Here is a 13,378-nt window from a genome sequence, read left to right as displayed (position 1 = left end):
GCCCCATTTTTCTCCACTGATTTTGGAATGAGAAGCATCAGTAAGAGAATACCTCCATTATCAAACATCACCTGGTGGAATTACGATGAATGGAAATACGAAGGTTAAGGAGGAAGGAATACAGGACCCAAACATTGAAAGGATATGGAGTGAATTAAAGAATTGTAAGTGTTCAGGCTAATACTCTTTAGAACTTTATTTAGGTGGTAGGACTCTGATACCCGAGTGAGACTGTAGGGAAGGTTAAGAGGACTTCCTGTATTGTCCCTTGGGTCAGGGAGATTTAAGTGGGGAAATGTTTTTTGGCTCATAATTCCATTTTGATGATTGTATTTCAAGCAGACAGACTGAAAGAAATAAGGAAAGAGAAGAAAAAATGAGCCTTGCTATCTTTTGTATAATTCTTCTGCATGTCTATTGCATGGTTTTTTTTTTCCTCTCTCCCCAATTTAGGGTGCCGGAATATGAGCTGGCTTTCATTTCTAGCTGAGTCTGTCATTTCCGCTAGGCCCCAGTTTGGCCAGATGCCAAGACCAACAGGTGATCCTTGTAGCTGCAAAACAGCAGGAAGTGAGCCGTGCTTGAATGAGACAGTTCACCAGAGGGGCTGTCTGGCCTCTCTCCATCTTTCTGCATAATTAACATCCCCTCCCCCATGCGGAGCAGAAAATCTGTGCCGAGCAGCTCAGCTGCAGCAGCCATTGAGAAGCGCTGTGAGGAAAAGAATGTTAATAAGGGATGTTGGAAGAAATAAGCCTTCCCAGTGCAAAGTGCAGTCTGGCTCTGGATTTACAGAAAGTTTGCATTTAGCCCTTCTGCAGAGCTGGAACGGTATTATCTGTTTTTGAAATGATTTTCACTTGCTCAACAACTATGGAAGACTGGGTTCTAGTGAATGTTGGAGCTCTTGATTCTGACAAGGCTCAAAGACTGTTTTCTTTCCTGTACATGAGAGAAGTGTTTGGGACATAACGCTACCGCAAGCCCAGACTGCCTAGATCTCACAGATCACGGTAAAGATAGAACAAAGCAGGAAGTTGGCCACAAGGAAGCAGGAAGTAGGACATATTGTCTTGCCAGTTAGTGACCCACAAAGGGGTGGAGGTTCAGCAGCTAGCTCCTGATTGGAAGATACCAGCAGTGCTTGGAAATATAAACTATTCTGATGGATGATTCTAACCCCGGAAACTTGTAAGACAATGTAATTTTTACTTCTCCGCTATTTAGCTAACCTCTTGAATTGACTGCCTTCCTCAAAGCCCAGCGGCAGAGCATCACATCTAGAAAGCTTTTTTGCTAGAAATAACTGTTCACCTTCCTTCCTCCCCCAGTCTCCGATTCTGTTCCTGGACATTTGGATGAAGTTCCTGCAGCAGAAGAAAAACCAAAAAAAAAAAAAAAAAAAAAGCCCTTTTTCTTTTATCTTCTCAGGTTCTGTCACTGAGGCCTGCAAATTAAACTGACAAAAGACTAAGTAAATAAACAAACAAACAGACAAAAGACAGATTAGCAAGAGGGGGAAGAAAAACCCATTTATTACACATGCAATATGCAGACTTGCAGGCATGCTCAGTGATGAGTAACTCAAAGGGGTGGTTAAAGTGTGGTCTTAGATACCATTTTAACAAAGGGGGTAAATTATGGAAAAGTGAATAGTCAACAGTGGGGTTTGAGCTTCTAGAGGGGGTGAATTGTAGGAAGTGACCAGGAAACGGTAATCTTATGATAGATAAGTATTATTTATGTAGACTCCTCTCAGTACCATGTCTGAGTGAAGAGTTGTATGTTGTGCTCTTCTTCCTGGTTTTGGAAGTGGAGGGAGGGGGACACCTTTACAAAGGAAAATTTGCTTTACAAAAGGAAGTTCATGTCCTGGTTTTCTGGCCTATAACGGGAAAGTAGAGAGCTCCTCCTTTGCCTGCTGTTTCTTACTTGTTTGCAACTCAAAATAATCCTGAGGCCAAAGTATCATATTCTGGGGTAGCATATCCTGAGCTCTTTTCATTAGCTCACTTTTTTAGGGTTTGTAATCCAGCCGTCGACTCAGGGAGGGTTTGCTTGCTGTCTCTTCGTATCCCTGGTGGGAAGAGGCCGCAGAAGGGGCTCACCCTCATCCTAGGCAAACACCACACCTTACATGACTTTTACCCACTTCTGCGCCTTGCGAGGATTAGCTAGGCAGAAACTTTGTGTTGGACTGAATGAATCTGTCATTTGATTAAAACTGGGGGTGGGGCTCTTGGGGCTCTTCACAGTGAACATTATGACAAGCCATTGTTACGTTAAAAGTGGTACAAAAGGAGGATGCCTGGGTGGCTTGGTCCTTAAGCCTCTGCCTTCTGCTCATGTTATGGTCCCAGGGTCTTGGGACAGAGCCCCGCATCAGGCTCCCTGCTCCAAGGGAAACCTGCTTCTCCCTCTCCCACTCCCCTTGTTTGTGTTCTCTCACATTCTCTGTCTCTCTCTCTGTCAAATAAATAAAATCTTTAAATAAATAAAGAGATAAATAATAAATGTGGTACAAAAGGAGAGAGACTGCAGGTTTGCATGCATAGGAATTTAACTGTGTTCATTTACTAAGAGGTGATTAAGTTCTGGGGCTTTCTATATTAAGCATACCTACAAGAGATCGTTTACAAACAAGGTCTTTTTTTTCTTTTTTTTTAATTTGTTCATTTGTAATCGGGAATGTGCTTTTTTTAATGACTGGATTATTCTCATCTACCTATAGGGTACATCCGTCCCCAGTATCAAGGGTCCGGGGAAATCGAATGAATAATCAGAAGTTTGCTTGGTGAGTATACCGTCTAAGTTATAAAAATTTGTAAGTCTTACGGGAAATTTTAATTGGGTAATGTTAAAACAAGAGAGAATTATTTCTGCTTCTCTGTAGAGAGTACACTTCAACTAACCAAATTACATAGTCTCCCTTTCCTTTGGAAAGTTCTAAATGGAAGCAATAAAGTTCCTTCTCGGCCAAAGACCTTTACTCACCAAAAACTGAGGCAACATTTTTCTCCTAACAGATATGACATATTTTCCAGGATTATCCACTGTTATATTATTTTTAAAGAATGTTTCTTTCTTTTTTTTTTTTTTGAAGCTTTTATAAGTTTTTAGTGAGATTTAGGCAACAACAGAAATTTTTCTCAGATGCCAACTTCCATTTCTTGTAAAGATTTTTGTAGTAAATTGATCTATTATAAATTTTGATGATTATTATTTAGATGATTTTTTTTCTCATCTTAGCCGCAAATATCTAGGAATTTTCCTTCTTTCTTTATCTCTTTGTCTGTCTCTCTCTGTTTTCTTTCTTAAGTTAGTGCATATGAAGACCTTTTGTTTTCCTTTCTTCTTTCTCTCTTTTTTTCTTTTTTCTTTTGGCTTAAAACAACACACATTTATTCTCTTAAAGTTTTGGAGGTCAGAATTAAGACACCAATAAGGTGTCTTGTTGAGGCTTAATCAAGGTGTCGGCTGGGTTGATTCCTTTTGAAGGTTCTAGGGGAGAATCCATTCCTGGCATTTTCTGCCTTACAGGGGCCGTTCTCAGTCCTTGGCTTATGGCCCCACATCACATGCCTATCTCCCTCTGCTTCTGATATCACCACATTGTTTCCTTCCTTCGTAGTCAGATCTCTTTCTGCCTTCCTTTTACCAAGACACTTGGGATCGCATCTCAGGCCCACCATTAGTTAGCCTGAAATGATCTCCCTATCTCAAGATCCTTAATCATATCTGCAAAATCCACTTTGCCATGGAAGGTAACATTCATGACGTCCAGGGATTGGGACATGGGTCAAAGATACTTGACTGACTAGTTCTTGAAAATAAATAAGTAAATAAATAGAACTTACCAGAAATGACCTGAAAAATTATTACAGTCACAAAAACATCAACTACTCATTCTTTGAAGAAGTAGTTTGAACTGTTTCACAAATGTTCATGTGAAGCAAACAAAAATATTAACGTACCGTATTTGTTTATATTATTCCATGCCAAAAAATTAACCTTTCCACACATATCTTCAAAAAAGGAAAGAAAAGAAAAAGAAAAACATGAACCGTGCACTGCATTACTTGGAAAGTGAATGGAAATTCACAGATATCCATTTGTACTTCATTGGATTGTGCTTAGAATGGGTTTTTGATTAAAAACTATAGCTTTTTCTTTTTTAAGTGTGGGAAGATGATTACCAAAGATTGAGCTTCCAAATTAATTTTATTCCTAAATCAGGATTATTTTTAGACACAAAATAATGACTCTTTGAATTTGAATAGTACGTAATCAGCTCACCTCCCTTCCCCCATTAAATCTAATTAACCCTCACAATAGCTTGGTGATGTTGTTAAATATTATGCTTTCCTTTTTCACAGAGGGGGAAATGGAGCATAGAGAATATAGCCATTTGCTCCTACACTGTCTAAAAGCAGTGGCATCCTTCATGGTTTCTCACAGTCACTAAAACATATTTTCCCTTGTCACACCTGAAAAGCTAAGAGAATAATGCTGACACCCATCACACAAAAGGAAAGGGAGAAGCAACTCCTTTCTTGACTGCACCGATTGATATTCTTTCTCAGTACAAGGCATACTGTACTGAAGAAACTTTAGAACATACAGAGAATATGAGATGCTCAAGTGAGCGACATCAGCTAATGAACAGAGTACAACATTGCCAGTTAGCCTATCCACCTTCTAACAACCAACTTCGCAGTGTCCAGTGTGGAACCCTGAATAAATAAGAAATATATTTTCCTTCACTCTTCCTTCCTGAAGTATTGGAGTAATGGTAGCTTGTTCCTACATAATTCATAGCATGTTATTTGGCTAGTAAGTTTAAACCATTTTTATCTCCAGAGAAGTATCCATGAAAAACAAAAAGGATTTTTACTACTAGTCTTGAGAAAGTTCAACTTTTATTTATTCAGCAACATTTATTTACAGTCTCTGGCACTGTGAAAAGCACTAGATTAGAAAGATAAATTAAAACATGGTTTCTGCCCTCAAGGGGCTCACTCTCTTGTAGGTGAGGGAGGGGTATGCATGTGTGAGAGAGAGAGAGAGACAGATACCAGGTTCATGTATGTAACACACAGTATCATATCATATAAACAACATATAATATGTAATAAAATGTGGGTAAGGCACTAAGAAGGTATACTTATATTAGAGGGAAATGTTACCAATTTTATTTTAGACCAGTTTGAGAGTGGATAGTGCGAAAGAGAACAAGTATAAAGGAAAAGAACTTTAAGAAAATCTGTCCCAGAGAAGGTTTCTGAGCAAAGACCCAGAATTAGTAGGAAAAGCAGAGCATTGAGTTACTGTTTCCATTATCTATTGAAGCTCATATACAAGGACCGGCGACATTTCTAAATTAAGTCTAGTAGGAACATATATGGATTTAAAACATGTGCTTTATTTGGTCATGAATTAGTTAAGATTCCTATTCTATGTACCATCTCTAATTTTCTTTAAGTAAATGCTATGAGGCTGGTACATGGAAAGAAATCAGCTGGCTAGGAGGAAGCCAGTGACTCACCCAGCATCTACATCCAGTTAAGTGATAAACACTTGCTATTTCTTTGTGAAAGATTGGCTCTGGAAATTCGGAAACTTTAAATACTCGTGCTAGCAATAGAGATAAAGGGGAAGTGACTGTTGATCTTCCCCAAAGAGAAGTTTGGGATAATTTATGGAATTATAAGGTAAATTCAACACCGGCATGGCTCTGGCTTGAGTTAGATCTGCAGACACCGTCTGTGTGTGATCCTGGGTGATTTTGTAAAGTTGGGTTAGCAGATGATCCAATCAGTTAAAAAATGCTGTTTATCACAAAAGCAATTAAGCCTCACTAAAACATGAAAAGCTTTGAACTTATAAGTTATGCATAGGAAACACAGGACAATTGGTAGGTTGTAAATGTCAGTGTCTGTGGTTGATCTATGAAACCAGTGTTCATTATTGAGTAAAGGTGGTTTAAAATTTTAAGTAGTGTTTTCCTCTGCATGATGTTAATATGGGAGGCACAGCCACTGGCCTCCTTGCTGTGGCAGCATCTCTTCTCTCTGGGACTGAAGTGACGTGTAGAAAAGAATGTCTGTTCAAGGCAAACACACCTGCTTGAATGGAAAGAAAATTTGGTAACAAACATCCCTATCCAGGGATGAGATGAAAGCTCCAGGATGTGAGGGACAGACGTTCGGATGGAGGCAGGTTTGCTGTAACTCTCTGCTGACTTCCAGGGATTAAAGAATGTCAATAAGAACATCATGGTGTTGGGGCGCCTGGGTGGCTCAGTGGGTTAAAGTCTGCCTTTGGCTCAGGTCATGATTCCAGGGTCCTGGGATCGAGCCCGCATCGGGCTCTCTGCTTAGCAGGGAGCCTGCTTCCCCGCCTCTCTCTGCCTGCCTCTCTGCCTACTTGTGATCTCTGTCTGTCAGATAAATAAATAAAATCTTAAAAAAAAAAAAAAAAGAACTTCACAGTGGATACGTTAGCCCCCCAGTAAAGAGCACGAGCTCATTGCACAACTCATTTAATACTTAGTTAATCAAAGGTAGTAATCCAACCGGACATAAATTCTGTCCCTCAGAATGGCTCTCCCCTCCTGGCACTCCACTAGAGAAATATTTGTCGATTTGAGGATTGATGAAGCCTTAGAGGCTCAGCATGTGAATTCCATTCTCTCTTGCATGGGCACATCTGCCTCTTCCCTTCACCACTGACCCTGAGCGGAGGTAATCATACCTTCCTTTATCCTGATAACTATCAAAAGCTTTTTTAGAGCATTTACCATTCTTTCTTGCATGTAATAATGCCAGTGGGGGGGAGGGTTGCTTCATTAAGGGGAAATGGGGCAAGTTTTATTAGAATTGAATGTGCAGATCGACTTTTGTTCTTCACAGATCTTTCTGTGTGAAGCTGTTATATTCCGATATCAATCCCACAGAGAACGGTTGTTTCCATTGTCATCTTTTGGTTGTTTTATGCCCAAACATGTAGTAGAGATCTGGAACCTGTGTTTAGTGTGTATGCGTAGGTGGGAAATATCTCTGAACTGAAGTCAATTTCAGGCGCCAGAAATTTCCAGGATCAGTGAGAGTATTCCGAAGACCTACATCTCAGTATATGCTCATTTTTAACCTTTCACCCTTTCTTCTCTCCTCTTCGCTTCACCCCCTCCCCTGCTCCATTCCCAAAGATTTAGAGGAGGTGGGTAGCTATCGTTTTTGAGTGATCGTCCTCATGGTGGTTATGCTAAGCCCCAGACATCCATCTAGGGCTCTTACGTAAGAGTGGTAGTGGACATGACGTAATAGAGATTTTATGGGCTATTTATATAATGACATAGAAAATACAGTATTATTAACAGGAATCGTCAGCAGTCAGATAGATGTAATTTGTCCCAACCAGTTGGATGCTGCCGCCACCCGTCTCAGTTACGGTTTATTTCTTACCAACATGCCCGAGATGTTATGTAGCTGTATACATCAGGAAGCTCCAGTTTTAATAGTGTGACTGTGCAAATTATGACACATTCCGAATGTGAATCACATTTCGCATTTGGACATGACAGAGTTCTGTGTCACGAATTTTTGTGGCAAGTAGGAAGAACCTTCTTGCACTGTGATGTTTTATTGTCGGCTATAGAGTGCTACGGTGAACGCAGATATTTAAAAGTATATGGTTGCCAGTGTTAGCTGTGATTTTCACAGAATCTTCCTGAGGGTATAACTATATCTTTGCCATAAAAATAAGAACACTTCTTGTTTAAAACCTTTTGCCTTAATAGAGGAAAGCACCGAAGTTGTCGGTATCCGAAACCTCTCCGAAAGCTGAGGCAGAACTGGTCCTTTAGGGAGGGATAGAGCATTTCCAAATGTAGGAATCCGTTTCAGAGCTGAAGGAAATGTAAGCATCATCAGGTTTAGTTCAGCGTCTCACTTTCCACATGTGGAATTGGAGGCCCAAAGACAGCACGGTGACAATGGCAGACGTGGGCATAAACCCGGGGCTCTACAGTCCTGTCCCGGGGTCTTTCTGTGGGCAGCAGGTGCCACCAATGGGTGGAGCAAGAGAAATGCGAGTGATTAAGTGAGGAAGGCACTTAATTCATTACCAGTTAAGCAGAAGGCTTCTGTCTGGGAAATTCCCATGATACTGGTATGACTCCGGGAGCGAAGGGAGACAGAGGAGAGGCCCGACGGAAGACATTGCGGCCAACTCCGCCGTGCGGCAGTTACTCCTTCCCAGAGAGCTTCCTCAGCATCTTAGGGATCCTTGCATGCTCATTATTTATAGATAATATTGATTATATTATTTTAATTACCAGAGCATTCCACCGCTTTGCTGCTTGACTTACAGGGCAAAAATTAGGATAATCTGTATGGACATTAATATGTGTAAATTTTAGTTCCCAGAAGGGCCTTCCTGACCTTGTGAGTTTTTTTAATCCATACTTGTTGGCAAATAAGTAACCACAGGTGCCTTTAGATTTCGTTTGGTGGCACTCTGTCTCCAGTGTGTGAGAACAGATTCGGAAAATGGGCCGTAGTTCATGTAATCGTGAACCAGTTTGCAAGTTCTCTGTATTCATACTGAATTACAATGAAAAGAAGTGCCTCTAGGGTGTTGCTACATTTTAATTCCCTCCAAATTCACATCTTTTGGTATGTTATAATCCAGTTTCAGCTATGAAATTCTTTAATTACTTCCACCACCTCCTCATAGCTTGGTGACAATTATATGCACTTGAAACTTGTATATCATCTTTCCCATTGACCTTATTAAAGACCTTTGGTCTCATTTTTCTGAATTCTCCATTACCCAGAATAGCAGCAAGAAGCCTCATGATGAAAGTGTTTCACATTCCTGTCAGTATCAGCTGATTTTTGTCTCTAGTATTGCTTCTGTCACAACAGAGATGATTTGGGGGAGGGCATTAAAGAAAGTTATTTTCTGCAATTGTTTCCTTAATTGTAGAAGAATTAGGTCTATAAATCATGCTGAGCCATAAAGGTCACCACTTAGGAGACATTTTTCTATTAAAAGTCAAAGAGTGTTTTGTGTTTTTTTTTGTTTTTTTTTTCTAAATATTTTATTTATTTGACAGAGAGAGAGCACAAGTAGGCAGAGCAGCAGGCAGAGAGAGAAGGAGAAGCAGACTCCCCACTGAGCAGAGAGCCTGATGTGGGGACTGATCCCAGGACTCTGGGACCACAACTTGAGCCGAAGGCAGAGGCTTAACCCTCTGAGCCACCCAGACACCAAAGAGTGTTTTGTTTTTACCAACATGTGACACAGAAGCACTTTCCTGTCTTTCTGAAAACCCTAGAGAAGAACAAACAAGGGTGTGTCATCTACTCTTTGTTGGTTCCTGGGATCTTGCCCCCACTGTAGTGAGGTATACCGCTATTATGTAATAAAACATCTCTGTTTTATTAACTCATTTTATTCTTAATTTTTTTAAAGATTTTTTTTTAAATTTAAGTAATCTCTACCCCCTAGTGTGGGACTTGAACTCACAACTCGAAGATCATGAGTCACATGCTCTACCAACTGAGCCAGCCAGGTACCCCTTATTAACTAATTTTAGCATGACTGAGAAATATTAGTTTAGTATTCAAAAGGACTTCTTTGGAAAATCCAAAAATTCATGGAGACTGAACAACACACTTGTAGATAGCACACGGGGTCACAGAAGAAAGTTGAAGAGAAATTTGGAAATATTACATCAATGACAATGCGAATACAACTTAACAAAATTTGTGAAGTGCATCAAGAGAAGTGCTTAGAAGGAGACTTATAGTATCAGATATATTTATTAGAAAATAAGAAAGATCTCCAGTAAGTAATCCATGTTAGGAACTCAATAAGGTTCCATGTTCGGAAACCAGAAAAAGAAGAGCAAACTAAATCCAAAGTGAGCAAAAGAGAAATAAAAAAAGGAGTTGTTTGTAATCCGGGGCTTTATAACATTTTTCACGTAATTGTTACTTTTTTTAGGTTGGTTACGAATATTTAAAATTACACAGTCTGGAATCATGAGTTCTGTTGGGGGAAGCTACTTAAACCATAGCTTTTTATAGAGGTTTAAATTGTGCAGTGTACCTTACTCTATCACGTTCCCCTCCCAGTTAAACCTGTTCAGATGTAGAACTTGAAAGTAATTGTTGTGTTGTAAGGACACGTGAAGAACAAGGGTATGTAGAGGTCATTAATGAGTAATACGAATAAAACCATTTCCTAGTATGAAAAAAATATGTGTCTCTGAAAGTACCAGTATGAGCCATCCAGAAAAGCCACATTCCCTTTTAGTCCTTCGTAGTACTTTTCAGTGAATATATTTGGAATGAAAAATTGGCTAATCATGGTTGTCTTCTAAATACATATTTGAAAGATGTAATGACTAATACGGGGACCCAATCGAAGATCGTAATGTATTCTTGAATAAGCTGGAAATACTGCTCAGAATAATAAATCTCAAGGGGACTTCCCTGTGAGAATGCTGGATGTGTCAGTACTATCTTGATTTTCATTGGTCAGTCATATTTGCAATGTCATCTTTCTAGTCATGGAGACTTCTCTGTATGTGGACAGTGAACTGGCAGTTTCGATATATTCTCACCTTACTATGATTTTTCTCAGCTGACCACTAGATTTTCATAACGTTTCCTAGTAATTTCCTTAAAATTAGCTATTTATTATGTTTCTTAGTACAGCACTAGGTTACCTAAGGTAGGCTCAGTATCCTCATAATTAATATATTTCTTCTAATCAGTTTTAAAAGGGCAATAAGATAGTATGTGATATCTTTATCCAAAAACTAATGTCTACCAATAGCATACCGGTTTGAGTCACATGTACTCCATGAAGCCTATTGTTAAGAAGTTGTTAGGGAGGCGTTGGGGTGGTTCCTGGGTGGCTCAGTCCATTAAGTGTGGGAGTCTTGATTTCAGCACCTCTTGATTTCGGCCCAGGTCACAATCTCAGGGTCAAGAGATCGAGCCCCACCAACAGCCTCCATGCTCAGCAGGGAGTCTGCTTGGGATTCTCTCCCTCTCCACCCCACCCCCAACTCATGCGCTCTTAATAAAGGAAGCGAGGGAGGAAGGAAGGAAGGAAGGAAGGAAGGAAGGAAGGAAGGAAGGAATATCTTAAAAAAAAAAAGTAATAAGTAGCTGGAGGGCTGCAGACCCTGCTGAAACCCACTCTCTACTTTCTACTTGTAGCCATTGCCTCTGTTTGAATTTTCACTCAGTTTAGTCTCCTTTATCAGGCAAGTTTCTTTGTCAGAAGTAATGGAAAGTGACTGAGTCTGGCCACCTTGAGCTAAAGATACATTTGTAGAAAAGGACAGGAGGTGGGTTACGAAGTCAAAGGGAAAACAGTGGAGCTGGGCCTCAGGAAGCGTGGGAAGCAGGACAGCACCCAGGGTCCTGGAGCGGGATCGGATAAGCCTCCAGTGACTGAGCTCTAGCTCCTTGGCGTCACCTCCTAAAAACCATAATAGAGTGAGGCAGAGTCTGATGGGACCCAGCTTGGCCCAGGTGCCCAGTCCATGAGGGAGGAAGGTGCCTTGGTCTACAATCCCATCAAGACCACAGGTAATGAGGGTTTCCCAAAGGAGAAGGCGGGGCTGGTCCTACACAATCACAGGGAGACTATGCTTCATAAACTAGCAGCACAGAGTCAGCCTACGATTCTGAACTGCCATGAAAAGGTAGTTCATGAATTTTAATGTCATTACTTGGAACCTACCTTTTCTTATAGTTTGGATAAAGATAATCTGCAATTAGTCACTAAAATAAGTGGCTTGTCTCAGGTCTTCTTTGCGATTACTGAGTGGCCAAATCATAAGAACAATGTTTAGTCAAAATAGACTCCAGGGCGCCTGGGTGGCTCAGTCAGTCAAGCGTCTGCCTTTGGGTCAGATCATGATCCCAGAGCCCGGGGATCAAGTTCCACATGGAGCTCCATGCTCAGTGGGGCGTCTGCTTCTTCCGCTGCCCCTCCCCCCAACTTGTGCACACTCACGCGCACACTCATTCTCTCTATCTCTCCCTTTAAAAAAATAAAGAAAATCTCTAAAACAAAACAAAATAATCCCCATTTTCTCTTAAAACTTTTAAGGGAAACAAAACATCCATTTCCTCAGAAATCCTACTTTGCACTTGATCTTAGCCAAAAGGCCAACAAGCAATCAGAAATCCTACTTTGAATTACATATTTAAAGACGTGGCCTTTAAAACCAAGCACACATAGTTATTGTGATAAGATACATAAAATAGAGCAGAGGAACCTCCTATGAAACAACAAAAACTTGAGTCAACAAGCTTGGGTTCCGGTATAAATTTGTCACTTACACTAAATTAGTCTGTATGCTTCTCCTACTTCAGTATTTCTATTAAATGAATGAATAAATGGTGTCTGACCCAAACTATTCAAATTAGATCTTGGGAAGAATGCAAGAGACAGTACTCTTCTTAGTATCACCTTGAATGAAAGTGTTTCCTAAGCTTTAGATATTAGCCCACAACCACATCTCAGCTTTTCATAAAAGGAATCTTTACTAATGGTTGGTTCTCGGACACACCCAGCATTTGTTATAGCTTCAGATGAAGCTATAGTTGACTTCAGCTCTCTTGAGTCCTTCTTAAACTAACAATTTAGAACCCGGAACAGGTGGGTATCCGTGGGTAGGCCTGTGGTTCAGTATGTGAGGTAAATATGTGCTCTGGAAAGAACACACGTTACACCTCAGCAGAAGTCATAGCTTTGTAGGATATGATGGAACCAGTTTACTCCAGTTTCTGTGAAGGCCAAATAAACAGAAGGGTAGCTCTCTGTATGTCACCGGTTTTGTATGGTCATTAAATCTTTTCTCCTCATCCTGTAGTATGTTTGGACTGCTTTCGTAAAGGGACATGTCAAATTACATCCTTTTGAAAAACAGTGATTTAAAATCACCCATAAAATTAAATTAACATTATTGTAAAATTGAAATATCTCCAATTCCATCAATTTTCTCATTCCCCTGTTCTTGGCCTTTTTTCCTCGGAAGACTCTAAAGAAAAAACATGGCTTTCCTTAGAGTTTGCTGTTGATAGCAACAGCTATCTGTTTATTATTTTTCACTTGAGACCTGAATTATTTTGTACTCTTTGAAGAACCCTATAGCTTAGCTGCAAGAACGGACTGATTTCTTACAGTGAAAGTAGCTTACAGTAATCTTCCCCAAAGTTTACAGGCTGTGATGTATTTATTTGGGAAAGCGAAGGAAGTGTGGAATTAAGAGTTGGAGGCCGGAAACAAAGGCCAAAGGCGACCCTGTTGAGAACAGAAGGAGATTGCTGCCACCTAGAGGTAGAAG

The 13,378-nt window shown here is 40.2% G+C and overlaps 1 protein-coding gene across 6 annotated transcripts in view; it reads left to right on the top strand.

Annotated features, from left to right (window-relative positions):
- Positions 1-13,378, top strand: part of KLF12 (KLF transcription factor 12) — a 431,680-nt gene that overhangs the window by 368,266 nt on the left and 50,036 nt on the right. For 5 of the 6 annotated variants that reach the window (XM_047720133.1, XM_047720130.1, XM_047720128.1 and 2 more), the window contains one exon: positions 2,732-2,794. The exons of the other annotated variant lie outside the window; for it this stretch is intronic. In XM_047720133.1, coding sequence (XP_047576089.1) covers positions 2,732-2,794 — 63 coding nt within the window. The remainder of the gene's footprint in view (positions 1-2,731; positions 2,795-13,378) is intronic. 6 annotated transcript variants of the gene reach the window in all.

The sequence above is a fragment of the Lutra lutra genome, chromosome 3, assembly GCF_902655055.1.
Source record: "Lutra lutra chromosome 3, mLutLut1.2, whole genome shotgun sequence".
Taxonomy (NCBI): domain Eukaryota; kingdom Metazoa; phylum Chordata; class Mammalia; order Carnivora; family Mustelidae; genus Lutra; species Lutra lutra.
The sequence above is the reverse complement of the archived record's forward strand: the minus strand, read 5'-3'. Positions and strand labels throughout refer to the sequence as shown.